Source organism: Micrasema longulum, unplaced genomic scaffold, assembly GCF_059751315.1.
Source record: "Micrasema longulum isolate JH-2025_06_02 unplaced genomic scaffold, ASM5975131v1 h1tg002795l, whole genome shotgun sequence".
Taxonomy (NCBI): Eukaryota; Metazoa; Arthropoda; class Insecta; order Trichoptera; family Brachycentridae; genus Micrasema; species Micrasema longulum.
Genome location: NW_028279921.1, coordinates 29,281 through 48,374, shown reverse-complemented (window position 1 = coordinate 48,374; position 19,094 = coordinate 29,281). Strand labels below are relative to the sequence as shown.

The window sequence follows — 19,094 nt, the reverse complement described above, 5'->3', positions numbered from 1 at the left end:
ACAGAGCAGAAATTTCATGTTGTCTTTACCCTTTGTTCCCTGAACATAGATTAAGTAGAGTTTTTGAACATTTTCTTTTTGAATTGTGTTATTTATAGCTTGAAAACCACAAAAGTATTTGAAAAAAAAAGAACTTGCTTGCTATCATAATTATAATATTGAGGTTTGTAAAAGAGTAGTAATTTGACACAAACGGGTGATAGCGCTACGCAAAACTGATCCCAGGGAGTAATTTTTTGGAACCAACGACTTCAAAATAACTGAAACTATTCAAAAATGTCCAAATATGTACCGACAGTGATTAGTTACATCAAATGCATTCGCATGTAAGAGATATGTGAGATATTTGTACCGTCAGGGAGCAAAGGGTTTACCAAAATGCCTGTCTACCTTACTATTGTCTTTTAAACTATTATTATTTTATGTATCTAGAGATATTAGCGCATTATTTATGATAAAAAGCATTTTGTCTTTCAGCATGCGACTCTGCATTGACAATTTAAAAAAAAAAAATGAAATTGACTTACTTGAGTAAATTCTTTAAAGTGCTTAAATCGACAGCATAAAGATTAAAAATAATGTATTGATAGCAAATCAATTCAAAGATGTGGTTATAGACTTCTCCCCCTAGCAATCTCCTTTTCAGAGCAGATTGTGATATCTAATAAATTTTTAACACATAAAAATGATCTAATGTTCTATCTATTAAGTCGTGTGAAAATACAATAGAAGTTTGAAAAAATATGACTTCAGAGTTTTAATTCTTCCATTATTTGAAGTCTCCTTAATCAAACTAAAATGCCTGTTTAATACATTAATGAAAACATAAAAAGTTCTAGAATAACATGTAAACAAAATGAATTGCTATTTGTTCAGCTTTGAAATAACTGACATGGAGTACTATTGTAAAACACAAGTGTATGTAAACATGATAAATAAATATACATTTTTGAATAAATGAAATCAATGATTTATTAGGGACAATTTCACAACTTAGTTTAACCCAAATCATACAAAAGTTAGTGATTATTAGCATCTGCAATATATTAGGATATCTTTAAAGTAATAATTTGAATACAACCTATTCAACACGTTCATTTTTGTCAAGTCCTAGCAACATAAACATAAAATAATGTAATACATATCCTGAACAAAACTTTTCCTTATAATTAATATGTTTTTAAATAAATGCCCTGACCAGAACCTGTATCTTCGAGATACAGATTTTTTGTTCCAATTTGAAGTAGTAAAATTTCACCAAAAATACACCATCTCTTAGAATGGCGTCAAAAGTTATGCATCAAGGAAAATGGGAGACATTCAGAAGAGAGCATTCGAATCCTCGATTTGTACATAGTAAATGACTGAAGTTTGTAGCATATGTATCTTTGGGAGTTGATGTTATGTAATTTGAATAACCAGTGTTCGGATATTTAATAATTTTCAGTTATAACTTGAGGGGCTCAGATGATTCATGAGAAGATGGCTGTGACAATGTTAATGAATGATCGGGAAGAAATCTAGCACTAGTAATACAAAACTAACATGGTGAAAGCACTCGTCACAGTAACAAATGTCCTCCTCCGGGACAGAGCGAGTCTTCTTCCATCTCTTGAGGCGCCACCAGTCCTTTAACCACGACCACTCCATCGAGTGGGCTCGACAGATGCACGGATCACACACAGGGACACTCAAATGTAGAAATTATCATATTTTCAATCGGGTGAATGTCATTATCTCTGATCAATTTGACAGACAACTAAATACCTACAAGAAATACACACACAGTTGAAGGAAACCTTAGAGATAATGAATGACACAGTTAAGTGTCTGTTAGTGGCACACGCATACAAACACGGGCTTAATTGCTTTCAGAGTAGGGTGTGTATTTACACATTCTCACACTAGTCTAAATGGACATGCCAGACATGTGTAGGTAAAAATATATATTGTTTCTAATGCTAATTTTATGAATTTTTGCTTACAGTCATCATTTGTGGAGACTTGTTTTGTTAACCTGCGGGACTCCAATACTGAAAACAATTTGGATCTCTTAAAGCGGTCTTCATTCGAAAGTAAATATTTAAAGTAGAACTTTGTTTCGGATTTGTGTTAATAGCAAACTGTGACTATGAAGATTAGTCGCGGTGTACCGCTGCATATTGACTTTGAAAATCACCAAATCCATATACATGGACAAATATTGCGATAATGCTGTTGAGACACAAAACAGGTAGATGTGGATTAAATGTATGTACACTAACATGGACATAGAAGCAAATATACATTGTGTGAAATAACTTCTCTTCTAATCTGATTACGAGTAATGTGGAAACAATATCCTATAACATCCAAACTCTTCCACCTACACAAATACATGAGGAAAATCTAATTTGAATACTCTACAAAGTCATACGAATGACTTACCATCAAATAATTTAATGACGGAGCTTATAAATGGGTTTTACACAAACATAAATCGTCTCAAAACACTCTTTGTTACCAGTTTTGGCAATGTGCCAAAACTTATGACACAAAGATGTTAATTCCCTCATATTTTGTTTAATTTACTACAATATTCTTAAATTTTATTTTGGTGTCAAATGCAAAGACCTAATCTATCATAATTTGCAGTAAGTCCTGTTACATGTAAGCTTATTATGTTCGATATGGATAATGATCTTTTGAGAAAAATTATAAAATATAACCAATAAATAGATTAAAAGGGCATTTAAATGATAAGAAAAACCAACAATTTAATCACTGTTTTGATAACAATGTTATCAAATGATAAAGGTTTTTATTTGATTACATACATTTAGCAATTCACAATTTTCTTCAGTGCGATGAAAGACAAACGAAAGTATACTATCCTTCGAACCAATTTTTTTCTGTAGTATCATACATAGTTTTGTGTTTAATGGATGTTTCATTTGATTCAATATAGTTGTGTAGTTATATATTATATTAATTGTTGGTATATTTTTATATGTGTACTAATTTTAAGCAACGTTCTGAGATCTAACGTGTAATTATCTTTGTATCTGCAATTGGTTTTACAGTAGAATAAGGTTAAGAGAAAAGATAATGTGCATTAATATTGTACAAGGCATGTTATTTCAGCTGTGGTTCCATGAAAAGTTATAAATTGTGGATCAGGTGACTGAAGTTCTATTCAACTGCTGTAACATTTGATTAAACTATTTTCTATAACAGAAAAATAAAAATAGCAGAAAAACTTCATTTTTATGTACAGCTTAAAAATTATTATTATTATTGCTATGGATAACTTATAGTGAATTTTTTGTATAATAATATTTCAAGGGCACTTTACAAAGTGATTCAATGAATAATGATTTCAATTTTAATTAAAATTGAAGTAAAACAATTTATTTAGTCATCGCATGCTACGAATTTATTCAAATGATTTAGGGTTTTAAGTTTTCCCCAAACATCACTTCACTCTCACAGCGCCTCTGCTGGAGAGCATTCCATGCCATAGGGCTTGCAACCGCAAAAGCGTGTTCATTCAACGAAAAAAGAAAATAATGCTCAATATAATTAATGAGAAGAAAAGAAATAGGGATAAACATTTTGAAAGATCTAAGATAAAATTATATAAATTTTGTCGAAAATCGTGGGGTCAGTCGCCGACGAACAGTCAACAGCGGACATCCAGGACGCCGAGAATTAGATGCCTTGTAAAATAGACAAGCGTAGTTAAGGCTCTCAGGAGGCATCCGCGGCATATGGCCCAGCCAACCGTATTGCCTCCGCTTGATGACAGTTGTCACCGGAGTTTGTTGTGTCCGTTCTCTTATTAGTTCATTCCTTACATAGTCAAACCATCGCACACCCAAGATTCTTCTAAGACATTTAATCTCAAAACTTAGTATTTTGCGGTTTTGGTGAGGTGCCACGATTCCCATCCGTAGAGAATGTGTTTTATGCAGGCGTTAAAAAGGCGGCATTCGGTTTTCACTGAGTATATATTCTATCTCCAGACAGCCTTCATACTGTTGAATGTGGTGCCTGTTATTCCTATCCGCCTTCCCAGTTCTTTTTGAAAGCTGTCATTTTCAGTAACATACATTCCCAAGTATTTGTAACTCTCAACTCTTTCAGTGACTTGGTTTGACAGAGTCAGGGGATTTTGAGCATCCAGGCATGAAGTGTTATACAGTACATGGGTTTTTGCAATATTGATTTTTAAACTCATGCATGGGGAGTATCTATTTAACCTATCTGCAGTGACTTGAAGACCCCTGACTGAATTGTCAATAAATACTGCATCATCGGCATACTCTAGGTTGCAGAGTTTTTGGGAGAAGGAGATGGATATCCCTCCACTTGGTTAAGGTCATCTTCACTAACTCTCAATGCTGTAAGTTTGGCGCGTTGCACTATTTTCTCCTGTGTACAATCTGAAATCCAAATGGGTTTTTTCCCCTGTTTCGGGCCGAAAATATCATTCGCGGAAGAAAAAAGTGCTGATTTGAGATTTCCCCACTCCACTTCAATAAGGTCTGTAGTGGGGGGTTAGTCGTCAATCAGCTAAATGCGTTGACCAACAAGGTTCTCTAATCCCTGTTGCGTGTCATCAGAATTTTGTTTCTCCAGATCGACTGTCTTTCGCAGAGGTCTTAAAAGACGTTTGAACTGCAGCCAGATCTTAGCAACGACTAACTAGGGGGCGCTATAGATTTTGGCCACTCTATAAGTCATGACATCTAGGAGTTCTTTTCGCCAAGTGCGGTCATAAAGTATATGATCTAGCTGGGCTTCGTTCTTTTATCCGGTGAAGTCCAAGTATATTTATGCGGAAATAGGTTCCAACAATGACAAGACCGCTGACGGAGGCAATTTTTTCTAAAAAGCATTAATTTTCACGAAAAAACAGCGAGAACTTATTCAAGTGCCAAATATATATGTACACTTTCTATTATTTTTATTACTAATTAGTGCTTTCTTCAGTACTAAAAGTGATAATTGGTGCAATAAATAAGTGGGAATTCACTTGGTATTCTTAATTTAAGACTTCTTCCCTTTACACCGCACCACAAAAGGGGGAAGTATTACAACAAAAGCAAAAAAAGGATATTATGCTCAGTAAATTTTCAAAAAGCTCAAACTAAAGTAAAAAGAAATATATAGTTTAACATCATCCTAATGTGTTAAGCACATTATGTACAAGATCGCATTTTGGACTAAATGGGCAGATTTATTAATTAGTCGTTATATAGGCGGCAACTAGTCTATTATCTAGCTACATAATTATTTACATGTTTACTGCCCAAACTATATTTTTATACACATCTATGAACATAAATAATAAAAGATGTTTCTTTTCAAAACCAAGTCAAAAATAAATTTGCCATTTATAAAAAAGAGATCAATTTATTTATTTTATTAACTTTATTTATTAAGATATATTACAAAAAAAAAAACGTATTCCTAACTCTATGAGGCCAAGAGCCCTGTGTTGAGTTGAACAAAATAAAAAATGGAAGCATGCATATTATTAAAGAATATTACAAATAAAATTACTACATAAACAAAAATTTCAATTAACATCTGACAACACGCTTCATAGTACTATAAAATATATAAATCTATGCAATGCATTTCATTTAATAGTTCATTTCTTAACATTCATTGTAAGCATTCCATTCTGTTATTTCATATTACAGAATTTACAATTTGATTTGTAATTTTTATTTAAGCAACTGGGGCTAATTATATTGGAAATATATTTTCCGGGTCTGAAGTTGGCGAATAAAGGGGAAATTAGACCACATTCCGATACCAGGAGATCAGATCCAGACACCGACCCAAGAGATAAGATATTAAGCAATTATTAAATTAGTCAAATAAATTCAATTTAGTTTCAACAAATTGATTTGGTGACAAATTTAAACAATTCGTCCATTGCCAATTGGTCTATTTGCATTTGATATGAAGTTGCAGCAATACATCCATCGTTGAACGGTCTATTTGAATTAAAATGAATTCATTCTGTCAATTCTGCTAATTTTTATTCAGTGTGAAGTTGAAGCAATTCATCCATTGGTCAATTTGAATATAAATATGCATGCCTATTGGTCTATTTGCCATCAAATGAACTAATAGCTCATTCGGTGTGAAATTGGACCAATCAGATTAGCATTTCCATTAATTTAAATAATTTGAATTTCTGCTTTAGTGCATTAGAATGAACTGAATGATCGAATGTATTAGATTATTTTGATTTGAATGATCAATCAATAATAGTAAGTAGTTAGGAAACATTTTAAACCTACGTCAAATGTATCCATAATATGTCATCGCACATAAAAAATATGCCATTAACCACGACCATCATCTTATGGTGATTAATGTTCTTATTGTATGTGCATTTTTACAGAATTAGAATGATTTTTTTTCGAGATGAAGGCATTTTTTTCTATCTTTGGTGCAAGTATGTAAATTGTCCAAAAATAGTAAGATTTCATTTAAGAATTTAGTACATCTATATTGCTCTTGGCTTTAACCAAAGCTTTAATACAGACTTTTTATTTATAATATTGGGTAATTTTGACCGTAATCTCAATATCTGTTTAGTAAAATTTGATGTCTTATCATTTTGACAAACACAAAGTATGAACAGTTTTTTTTACTAAGCATTCATCGAGATATAACTATTTTAACGTATGTATGAAAACAAAAGAAATGGTTTAAGCATAGAATTAAGAATAGTCCAGAAAGAGGGTAGAATCATATTTGAATACATCGCACTGTGTCCAATAATCCCCCCACTATGCCCCAATTTCACCGCGCGCATTCGTGATGTCGGCGCGTAATGTTGCACGATGGGAAATAAAATAATCATAACACAAATGTAAGGTAAAAAAAGCAATCTGTTAATTTCTTTAAAAATTTATTGTGCGCGCGGAAATAGTGATTGACACAACAGAGTGGATAAGTAAAGGGTCATTTAATAATAGTAATTGAATAGTTGAACTTCAAATATAAAAGAAATTTTATTTTCCATAAAACAGATATTTTTATATCATGTTAAATAATATTTGATGTTTTGAAGATAATGTCGGTCAAATGTCCACAACAGAGTTTTTTAATCCGAGGTACAATTTTCATTAGTTCTCTCATTAGATGAGCAAAGTAGGGTAAAAAAAATTACTACCCTGACAACACTAACGAAATGTTCATTTTGTTTTTTCGACAATCCGACAGATAGAAAAATAATTCAATTTTTTAAGTAATGCATTTACTACTTAATTCATTTGCTAATTACACATGAAATGTGATACCATCCTGTTCCTTTAAGATCCTAGCAGTATTTCTACACTTTAAAAGGACACAACACGGCATAGTTGAATTCAAATCAGGAGTTGCGTACTGAGCGACGTCTACAAAGAAACTAATGGGTCAAAACGTAAACTTACTCATTTATGAGTAGTTTAGTCGCCTTCTGTTTGATATGCGTGTGCAGTTTCTGGACTATTCTTAATTCTATAGGTTTAAGTTAAGAACAAACTCCCAGTTCTGTTGGAACACAATAAAATCTCAGCGTAGATTAATATTTTCTCAGATTACCTATCATAACTATTAGTATTTTTCTACAACATTATTTTACAATCAGTATAAGTACATAAATCATGTTTTCACAGTGAACAAGATACAAAATCATGTTTGTAGATTGGAATGGGTGTTTAATGTATTAATATTATGTATCCAGTAGCATTTAGATCTCATTATTGTTGCAACTTGCAAGATTAGATTGTACATGCTGCTTATTTGTTGAGTTAAAGTGTACATTTTTGAGATTGGAGATCTAGAATGGTTTGTAAAATTGTTAGAGACTAAAACTTTTACAGAGAGTGAAATTTTGTAAAAATTTTATTCTCTTGAAATATTTAGTAATCCGACAAATGAGTTTGAGTTATGATCTTCATGTAATTTTTTGGATTAATTTTTTTTTTCTGGAAATGTATCTTTTAAACATTCTGAAGTCTTACCGATGACCTCAAAGGCACTATATTTCCATCTTCACCTACGTAGAACTGCGGAGCGTGTGAAGCCTGTCTTAAATCTTGATAACCATGTTCTAACTCTGTATATGACATCACATTAACAAACAAGAATAAAGCATTATTTAAACGTCCAAAAGCTTTTAATGTCTCATTTCACCTTTCCAATGACACAATTCTGAATTAACGATCAATATTAACCAATAATATAAACGAGGTTTGGATAAAAATGGAACGCAGACGCAGATCAAACGCGTTTCATGATGCGGACACTGCAGAATGGCGGGAAGAGTAAATGAATAAAGAACTGTCAGTGCCGCTGTCAGCCAACTGTCAGCTGTCGACTACGCGTTAAAAAAATCACATAATCATTCACAAAATACTCTATCATATAATAATTGTGCATAGGTTGCCCTCAATTCCATCCAAAAAATAAAACAAAAAGGCCACATTCGTGACGTACGCCACTCTTAAATTTCTATTCTAAATTCTAATTCTATATTTATTTTTCGTTTTCACAGTGTTTTCCGTTTTCAATTTCACCAGTGTTCAGCTAAGTTCAGCGCGTTCAGCGTTCAGCACTTTAATTTTCATTCACATTTCAGTTTCAGTTTTTTTCATTCGTATCCATAGATATCTTATTTAAAAAGGTGCGTTCGAAAACTGAAGTTTCAAAAATGTAGAGTCGCAATTTGTAATCCTTTATATAAATATTTTATCTGCTGTTCAATTTTTGATTACAACCTTTTTTTGTATAACCGAGTATCCGTGGAGTAGTTTAGCAATGAAAGCTTCCTCCATACATCCAAAATCGTTTGTCAGAAACATCGATGGTAGTGGTTATTAGTCAAACCTCGCATAAATTCCATGAGCGAAGACGATATTATGTACCAAGAACATTCATACATTTTATCTTAAAACTTCACCGTTCGTATATATTGTAATACATTATTTAGTTTTTATTAAGTAATTGTTATAAACATCCACAAGTCATAGAAAACGAAGCGAAAAAACTTTCCACTTATATGTATCTTTCCTCTTCCCGATGGAAATTATCGCAGCAAATTTCATTTATTTAGGCAGTTGCCCTGAACAAGGATTGAGTGTTTCAATGTAACCAGTCAAGCAAGTTCTTTTGACATGAGATGTGTCTTCTACCCACATCGCATCTTTCTTCAATCCTGCCCTGTACAATGACTGTCACACAACAAATAAAATTACAAATTCTAAAACAAAGCGATTTTATAATGTCATTGTTTATTTTGATGATGTAATTAATTGATGTCATACAATTCCCGAAGAAGACTGGCAATAAATTCATTTGATTAACAAAGTTCCATAATGTATGCAAGGGGTGTAATTAATTTGATGATAAATTTTGATGACTGAAATCTAAAATGATGTATTTTTCAAAAGGATGGAAGTATGAGTTACTGTGATATAACTGTCAACGGAAATTTTGCAAATAAATACGTATGGGATCGAAGTATAAAATTGGATAAAAAACACTGATGTTAAGAAGGCTGAATGCTGTCGAAATGTGATCACTAAGGCAAATGTGTGGTAAAACTATGTTTGATAGGTGTGCTTATGTCGAGATATGTGTATTATTTAAGGATGAGACAAGCATTATTGACAATATCATGAATGCAGAGCTGCGTTAGTTTGGATATGTAGAGCAAATAGACAGCAAAAGAACGGTCAAAAGCAATAACAAAGAGAATTTCGATAGATGCAGAAAACGAGAAGACATGGTATGACCAAATTTAGCAAATACTTAAAGATAGGCATGTCAAAAGTTGGAATAATCATCGTGCAAGAGTGAGAAGATGTATGAATGTAAATGTAAATGAATGAAAAAATTGATCGGTGTAAAGGAAGTGAGGTCTAAATGCAAAAATAGATTGACGTGGCTTTCTATCCTCTATGCCTACTCCCAAGGGAAAACGGCGTGATGGTTTGCTTTTTTATACTTAATGTGTACTAAGTAAAAACCACTAATCGTAAATATTAGTATCTGAACACATTTCAAGTTACAGATAATATTATTTGCTGAACGTACACGCGTATAATTTCAGTTCCAATCTACATTATGTACCAATCTACTATCTAGATTTTTATCTCTGAAGTTTTTTTATAAGTCAAATGTCAAATGGAGGTGATGTCAGTTGTCAGTTTTGTTTCAAATAAAAAAATTGTTACACATAAATACAATGTTTGACAACTTCAAAGTCATTTAAACTTCCACACTACATGAGTCTTGAAGTGTTTTATTACCGTTTCTTTAATTTGCGTATTAACTTAACCGTATGTTTTTGGAATGAAAAAAAATCACGGCAAATGTCTCAAATGAACATGTTAAACGGTATAGTTGCTTTTCTTTGTCTGTTTTCTATACTCAATGGTGTAGAATCTTTGAATTTCGAGTTTAAAGGTAATTATTCTGATTATTTTTATGCTCAGTAAAACAATCCGTTTTTTTTGGCGTTCGACAATAATTTTTTATTATGCTTCAGAACACAAATATCAGATTAATGAAACTGAATCATGGACCGGAAGATGGTTTCCATTCAAGCCGACGGAGGCTACGCCAACGGACGAGCATAGCAGGATTCCGATGGGAGTATTTAACCCGGATTGTGACAATGCAGAAGTAAGTGCAATGCACATTACTGTAGTAATGTTCTATATGCAAAATATTTATAATTTAGCTCATTCGTGTAAATAAACTTATTTAAATTCCACTGCATGTAAAGATTTTACTTTGGGCTCGATTAATGGTATGTTCATTTTATTTTTCAAATAGTGATGGTTTTCACATCTTGTAATAGATGTAGCAACCATCTCTATTTTAAACATTTTATGGATATTTCTATATGTTTTTCCTTCATAGATTGTAGAATGTTTGGTTTCAATCGTGTAAACTTTTGAACTAACGCATTTGAATCGAGTAATAACTGTTATTTATGGTGTACAACTTTGCTTCTGCCGTTTTCCTCTAGATGGCTTTAGCGGTAAGTAGTGGTTGAAATAAATAGAGCATACACGTCATGCAATAAACTTGGGCGCCTGTCAAAACAACGTCATAGAAACATTGATCGATTTGTGTCTGCATCAAAAAGTTATTCTCGATTGAAAATGTCAGTTTACAAGCTAAATTTTCGTCATTTCCTGGAGGCTTTCATTTTCTGCTTCTTTATGAAGAAATTGCAGCTGAGTCTGATCGAATGCTCTCAAATACTTATGGTGAGGCCGCTATTAGCAAAAGAAAGTGTCGCAACTCTCCGAGAACAGTGATTTTCACGTCGAAGACTGCCATATATGTAGAAGAGAGAAGATTTTCAAAGATGCAGAATTGGAGGCATTACTTGATGAAGACTCGTGTCAAAGTCAAGTAGAATCAGCACAATCATTGGGAGTGACTAAAAAGGCAATTTCAAAACGCCTGAAAACCAAAAAAGCATTTGAGCCGAGCATTGAAACACAAACGGCCGCAATACAAGGAGAGACACGATACATTTTGCAGCATGACAATGCTCAACCGCATGTTGCAAAAGTGGTCAAGACATACTTGGAAATATTGAAATGCGAACTCCTACTCCACCCGCTGTATTCTCTAGGTGTTGCTCCCTTTGACTATCACTTGTTTCAATCAATGGCCAGCACTTCCGGTCTTATGAAGAAGTACAAAAATGAATCGATTCGTGGATTGATGACCAGTTTTTTTAACGCGGGATTGATTGATTTACCAATTTGTGGAATACATAAAGTAGCTACCCGCCTTTATTTAAAAAAAAAAGTAAATACCTAATTTAAAAAACCAATGCGATACGTGTGTGCCATTTTATCACTTTTATCATTTGTTTTTTCACCCCACATGCATTATGTTGGGTGTATCAAGGTGCATTTTGAATCAGTTTTCTTTATAATTTTATTTGTTTTTAAAAAATATTGTTATATTTTAGAATGATCACGTCGATCCGGATTATGGACAGTAAACGCATCCACCCTTTCCCAAAACTGTTTAAACTGTTAAGACTTGTGTCTTTTTCAGTTTCTCATATTCACTCAATTTTTAAAAACTAATTAAGTGAAAATGTAATATTTCTTTACATTCCAACCGCGAAAATAACAAAACATAGAAACTTTCATAGTTTTCATTGTATACCTCACTGCAGTATTGTCAATTTGTGATCAATCTCATTTTTCGAATTTTCCAGCATGACAGTGAAGGAATATAGTGTTAGTTCTAAATTGAGACCGCGGCCGTACGCTCCAGATCCCGCTTTGAAAGGAAGAAGAATGTAGTAATACAAACAAACAAACAAAACAAAAGATTATGGACACTGTAATGTGATCCAAAACGTCGGAAAAGAATGTAAATGACACACAGCATAATAACCCAGAAAAACTCATTGTGCAACTGAACCACCGTGAAAATAATTTTAGAGTGCCGTTTAGTTATTTTTAATACTTGTAAATAATTTATATGTATTTATTTTTGGCTGAAATTACCAGGATAATAAAAGCAATAATAGAAAAAATGCACAGTCAGCCGTTCACGAAATAGCCTTAGAGATCAAAATCACAGTAGCCCAATGTGATAATTATTACTCTAAGAAATATAATAAAACCGCAATAAGCTTATAATAGTAATACTATTATTTTTTTTCCTTGCGATGTCGTAGGATAAATTTACTACAATGGTTTAAAATACGCATATTTTGAATTACCGAAAACAAGATATTTCGCGCCCTATGGGACACAAAGTTTGTTAAAAGTTCACTTGGCGGGCATGTCGTGTGACATTTCCTGTAAACTCATTTATTAACATTAAATTATGAATGAAAACTTGTTCTTTATACATTGATAGTTCTATCATTAGAATCGTAAAAATCGGCTCCAAATATTTAATACATTTTTAACGTTATTCCCGATTTGCCCTATTCTTTATCTATAAAAAATATATATAAAGTTATCTATGATCATTAAGTTAGCGTAAATGTGCCATTTTTGCAGTTAAGAATTTTTACTTGAATGTCGACAACATCTTTTATAAATAAATAATTTTAGAAAAAGAGAAAATACTGTAATCAGTGAAGCACTTTAAACAAAATATTTTATTTTAAAGGTACACCTAGATGTTGATTGGCTAGACGACCTGGTGAATTTCACTTGCTTCGACCATATTTCTGACTACCGTCCCAACCTTAGAAGAAGACCAATCTATGAGATGGAATACATACCCCCAGTATACGTGGTATTTAATAATTATTTTATGTTTTAGGATTAAATTTTTTTACTTTATAATAGATCAGTTATATTCAAAATATGCATATTATTATATTACCTTTTGTGACCGACGAGGTATACACCAATTATTAATTTATTATAGAAATAAAATATAAGTGATACTTAAATCTACAAATTTAGAATAACCAGTAACTGGTTTCATCACTTTCACGACATCTTCGAGACTGGTAACTTTAGAATAAAAAAAACAGTACGAATAGAGGTATCAAAATTATGTAGTAATTAAATTGAATGATTTTTATTTTTTCGAAAGACCTTTTTACAAAGCGTTATGTGGTAAATACAGATTTCGTATAATGTTATTTGAATTAATTTAAATACTATATTGTTGTGGCTCCAGTTCTTGATTATCCCATCCCAGAAAACCTAATGACTGTCAATAAAGAAGTCTAATTTTAAAAAAAAATATATAAATTTATTACAATGGATACAGCAGGAGCAATATGATTTTTTTAAAATATTTTTCTTCCATTGAGAATTTTCACAAACAAACTTTTTTTTAAAATGAATTTTAAGCACCGAAACTTGTAAGTTTCTTGAAAGATAAATATTTACATGATATCTTTGGGTTTCTGGCACAAGTTTATAACTACAAATTTTCCAAAAATGAGAAATCTTCATAAATGGCATCAAAAAATCTTTGATTAAAAATTAAATAAAAATATTTCGTATTTTAATACAATAAAAAAATAATAATAATATTCAACTTGCAGTTTTATTTGGATTGTTGATTTGAGATGAGCTTTTAGCTTCAAAATTGCAATATCTCGCAACTAGTAAAATGTAGTTACCAACTTGTGGCAGAAACCCGACGAATTATCAAAAACTAGGTACATTATCTAATCTTTGTCACAATAAGTTTTTAACTAATGGATTGCCAATAGTGTTATAAAAAAATAAATATATTTTTTTTTTAGTAAAGTTTTTTATTTTTTAATATTTTCTGGTGAAAATTATTAATTCCATTTACCAGATTTTTTTTTAAACCTCATCCATTGAAATGATTTTCTGAACTATGATGCTTTCATGAGTTTGTATCATGTCCAAAACATGTTGAAAGGACTTTAGTTGAGTCAAACATTCAGTATAATTAACAATGCATTTAGAGGGTTTTACCAGTATACCGACAATATGTGGCATATCATTTTTAAAAACGAATTCACATCAAACCACTTTTTTTGGCTTGTTTGTTGAAATTTTTATTGATAAATAGCTATTACTATAATGTAAAACTATGTATTCACAAATATAATAAATAGTCAGCAAAAATTTAATTTTTACTTCCTCAAAATGTCTCTTTTATCCTTTTGAAATCATTTAAAATACTCTCTTTGTATAATTATTTAAAAATTTAATAAAACTGTTATATATTTTCCAACTAAATCTACTGATTACATTTGCCCCTTTTTCACATTTTTTGAACATTTAATTCGATGGAATATGTAAAACTAAAATAGCATTGAAAGAGGACTGTTTCTGTTTTGTATTTTATTTATAAAGTTTCTGATCTAAGTTATTTTTATCTTCCTAGGCTGCACATGCTTGCATGAATACCTCCTTATCATATGACCAGCTCATTCCTACATTGTAAGTTCATTTTATTTTTGTTTATTTACAAATTTATGAGTACTGCAATTTAATTACATGATTATTCAAACCTATTTTGGTCCGGCAAGAAATAGTATTATCTCAATAGGATTGAATGTTTGTGGACTGATGAAAATAGTTTAAATTTCAAATAAGTTTTTATGTATTATTAATTTATATCGACCATTTATAATCAGATTTCTAAAACTACATATCTGTACCTGATAAATTTTCAATATAAATATCTTAAAAACCAACACAAAATTATTAAAATATAACAGAAATCAGATTTCGGCAAGAAGGAATATGAATACATGGCACAGTAACCCTGAAAAACATCAGAAGAATGTGAAAGGCCGCGAAAACATATAAACTTTAATGACGTGCAGCACCTTTACAGAAGAGCCAATGTTTTTTTAAATTTTTTTTAATTAATAAAAAATCTCATATATACCTATTATTTTGGTGTAACCCTACACAATTTAAATAAAAACTTTAAATATGAGAATTTTTATAAATTAAAAAAAAAACTTTAATTGGCTCTTCTGTAAACTCTTTACTACATGTCGCTTAGGAACTTTTGCCTTGCCACCGTCGATTTGCACTGTGTACTAGAACATTCATCCGTGTTTTGGGAGTGCATTTGCGGTTTCGTGTGCTCTGTGTATTTAGTAAAAAGAAGAATTGAGTTGCGGTCCTGTGGATTCACGGATCAAACGTCCGAGATTATTATTATTCATTGTAGGCAGGCAGCCTTTGCTGATGCGCCTATATCTCGTGTAATGCTTTTTGTCTGCGTTCATCTTCCTTCAAAAAAGCATCCAAACGGTTGCACCCCTCTCTACCACACCTTGGTTCCCATTTTCTAATGGCGAGTTATTAACAACTAAACGAAAATATTCTAAATAATAAAAACAAATCTAGATACCTCATTTACGCTTTACATTTAAACCCGAGGATGTGGGAGCACTCACCCTTTACCTAATAGCCCATTACTTTAAGGACTTGTGTTTGGAGGAGGAGATTCAGCAACACGAGGACACCCGTCCTCCTTTAAAGACTTAAGCTTGGAGGGCGAGAACTAGCTTACGGGGACCCATAAAACAGAGCTTATTTAGCACTGACCCCCTGATAAAAATAATACTCAATTTGTTTATAAATTTGTATAAAGCACTTTAATTTTTAGTTATATGTCAACCAGTTTCGAGGTTACTTACTCATCATCAGGAGTTGTACTAACTTAGAATCACCCGCATTACTATTTATAATATGAAATATTGTAATGAAGGAACAAAAGAATGAAAGAAAGAGAGATAAACTAGATAATATGAATCGTTGCAAGAATATTTTTACAAATTAAAGTGGTTTATATAAATTTGTAAACAATTAGTGTAAAATGTCATACCACAATGTGAAAAATGTTTTTGATATTAAAAATAAAAAGTATTAAGAAAGGGGAGATACAAAATGTTTATGTTTTCTCATATAGTTATTCAAATCTATAATTTTAGTTTGAATTAATTGTTGAAATTATTATTTTGGCCTCGTGGTGTAATGCTCAGCACATTTGCCTACTATGCAAGAGGTCTCGAGTTCGATTCCCGGCATGGTCAATATAAAATATTTAAAAGGGTGTTTTTACACTAGAATATTTCATAGTCATTAGACTGGTACCTGAAGCGTAATACTGATCACCTTACCTTCATGTAACAAAAATGATCAAGAAACGCTGCGATTCGTGTACCAATGCAGTGGCCCTATGCACCATTAGGTCCGGAAAGGGAAAGGAAATGATTATTTTTAAAAAGGAAAATATTTTTTTTTCTAAAAAATGATTTAATCATAATACAAATTGAGTACGTTTCATTTACAGAATTTATGTTAAAAATAAATATTTGCTCTCACTGGTTCTTATAACTAGATTTAAAAATTGAATATGAGCAATCTTTATTTTACTTTTGCAGTGAAGTATAATATACGAAAACAAAACGGCATAATATCGTCATTCCTTAGCAATGTTTAGTAAATGTGCTAATTATAATACTTATATTTTGATTGAACATTATTCTGAATGGTATCCACATTTATTTTCGTTTTTGAAATGCTAGGTATTTTCTTATTTGAATGATGGATATGTGTGGCATGAACGGAAATAAAACGAAGTTTGTATATACATAATATAGAGTGGAATGTAATTCTACTTTCTCAAATTATCAGAAAAACTGTGTGAATTTAAGGTAGTTCTGTAAACATTAAAACAAAATCTGAGGTATGGTGATATTTTTACATTTAGTTAGAAACTAGGATAGTAGATTATAAACATTAACAACTTTTAAAGGATAAATTAATTTTTATAAAGTCTCAATGACTCACTTGTGTTAAAAATATAATAAATTTTGATTGTGGTTTTGATTCATCAGTCATTGGGTCCAAAGTAATTTTGATCACATCTTAGATTTATAAAATTCTCAATAGAACTGAAAAGTATCATGGTTTTACAGAGCATAACGGATATTTATTAAATATTATTACTACAACTAGGTAACTTCAAAGTCAGAATTTTTGAGTTACCTACTAAAACACATGCTTATTTATTAATAACATTGTACATACATTTGTTAATGACAGAGACACAGTTTATAGCAACACAATCAGGAACGATGCATGCCTGTATACCTTCCTTCATGAATGCTACAAACAGATAAGTCGTGATTCATTCTAATCATATTATAATGATAATGATTTTAATGCATGACATCTATTTGTAGCATTCATGGAGGAGGACAAAAAAAGTGTTTTTAGTAAACTCACAAATGCTGATTTCGAAGTTATCTAGTTGTAGTTAAGTAACCTCACGAAATTATATTCGCAATAATATTGATAACAATAGGAAAATCTATAACCCATACCCACACCGAATGGTGCTATTGCTTTGCCAATCCCAGCCCATCTCAATAATTTGTTGCACCATCACGATTAGATGATCAGCCTCGCGCTTTTTTTTTACAGTTCTTACCTTTATTATACCATGCTAAAATATTTCAGTGGTACTCATCGCCCCCTGTGGCCCAAGTGGGGGGAATACACATTCGTCCCAAAGCAACGCTGGATACATAACTTGGAGCACGGAGGAATAGTGATGCTTTATCACCCGTGTGCTAACAAGAAGGAAGTCAATAAGCTGAGGCTACTTGTCAAAAACTGTCTCTACAGACATGTTATCACACCATATAACCAGCTGACCCCAGAACTTGTAAGTTGTTTTTGAAAATCATAACAAATGAGGGGGTTAAATGCAAAACCGTCACTGTCCATGATCACTGTTTTTGTGGAGACCAACAAAACCAGTAGCCATATGACTATTTCTTATAAGTTCAATGTGCACATTCAACTTAAAATGAATAGTCCTTTTGCTATCTATTATACTACACACAAGTTGCACATTTAACTAGTCTTTTTGCTGCTAGATTTGTTCAATGTAATTCATGAAAATTTCATAACTAATAAATTATTTTATGGCAAGAAGCATGTCTTTTCAACAAGGAGGTTTCTGTTAATAATCCGGTTTTCAACATTTTCTCTGTTTGTCTGTACATATGTTTACTCATATTTGAATAATATTGTCATTATTAAAATTTGTTTCACAAATTTATCGAGACATGTATCACAATGTTCGATTTCTGATAATATTATTAATTTTTATTGCCTAATAGTAATGTGTATGTATTCACCCAGCCTTTAGCTCTGGTGGCGTGGGGAAGCCGCTTGCAGATGTCTGCTGTTTCTAAGAAAGTTGTCATGAACTTCATCAAAGATAATGCTCTCAGAGGTCCAGAGCAGACAGCAAGAGATGGCCAGTACTCTTACCAATTAACAGAACACTCGAAAATTCTCTCTACAGAGACAGACGATGTGCTATGCCCCAACTTGTATTAGATATTCAAATTTTATGGGAATTTCCTCTACTGTGAATGTTGACTGATCTTGATTTTTAAAATCACCACGAGAATATTATGTATGGTCACAATGGTACCTATTTACTTAGCCGTGTGGACAAATGTGTTATATTTTTATAGATTTTTATTAATGTTGAATGAGTGAAATAATGTACATTTGTGTGTTCATTATATATAATTAAATTTGGTAAATATTTATGGTTTTATTGTT

The 19,094-nt window shown here is 31.8% G+C and overlaps 2 protein-coding genes across 9 annotated transcripts in view; one reads left to right on the top strand and one right to left on the bottom strand.

Moving 5' to 3' along the window:
* The window catches only part of l(1)G0196 (inositol hexakisphosphate and diphosphoinositol-pentakisphosphate kinase), a 52,830-nt gene extending 44,194 nt beyond the window's left edge, over window positions 1–8,636 (bottom strand). For 3 of the 8 annotated variants that reach the window (XM_088241235.1, XM_088241241.1, XM_088241238.1), the window contains exons 1-2: window positions 8,016–8,146; window positions 1,546–1,767 (exon numbers count right to left, since the gene is read on the bottom strand). In XM_088241235.1, the coding sequence (XP_088097361.1) occupies window positions 1,546–1,650 (105 nt within the window). In that variant the 5' untranslated portion in view covers window positions 1,651–1,767; window positions 8,016–8,146. Of the gene's footprint in view, window positions 1–1,545; window positions 1,768–1,985; window positions 2,028–8,015 lie in introns of those variants that run through there. The other 5 variants (XM_088241239.1, XM_088241240.1, XM_088241234.1 and 2 more) reach the window with 4 other exon arrangements.
* A 1,467-nt stretch (window positions 8,637–10,103) lies between these two features.
* Window positions 10,104–19,078, top strand: LOC148271561 (uncharacterized). The gene is made up of 6 exons (XM_088241233.1): window positions 10,104–10,461; window positions 10,544–10,680; window positions 13,159–13,287; window positions 14,872–14,927; window positions 17,973–18,180; window positions 18,663–19,078. The coding sequence occupies exons 1-6, from the start codon at window positions 10,281–10,283 to the stop codon at window positions 18,861–18,863; spliced, it is 912 nt and encodes a 303-aa protein (XP_088097359.1). The 5' UTR covers window positions 10,104–10,280; the 3' UTR covers window positions 18,864–19,078.
* Window positions 19,079–19,094: the final 16 nt, after the last annotated feature.

What these genes read in the sequence shown, in the direction of transcription:
- LOC148271561 (XM_088241233.1), top strand. Translation starts at nt 10,281, where the DNA reads ATGAGTCTTGAAGTGTTTTATTACCGTTTCTTTAATTTGCGTATTAAC. An exon ending in CGGATTGTGACAATGCAGAA is followed by an intron (nt 10,681 to 13,158) that starts GTAAGTGCAATG and finishes TTTATTTTAAAG; the next exon opens with GTACACCTAGATGTTGATTG. An exon ending in ACCAGCTGACCCCAGAACTT is followed by an intron (nt 18,181 to 18,662) that starts GTAAGTTGTTTT and finishes GTATTCACCCAG; the next exon opens with CCTTTAGCTCTGGTGGCGTG.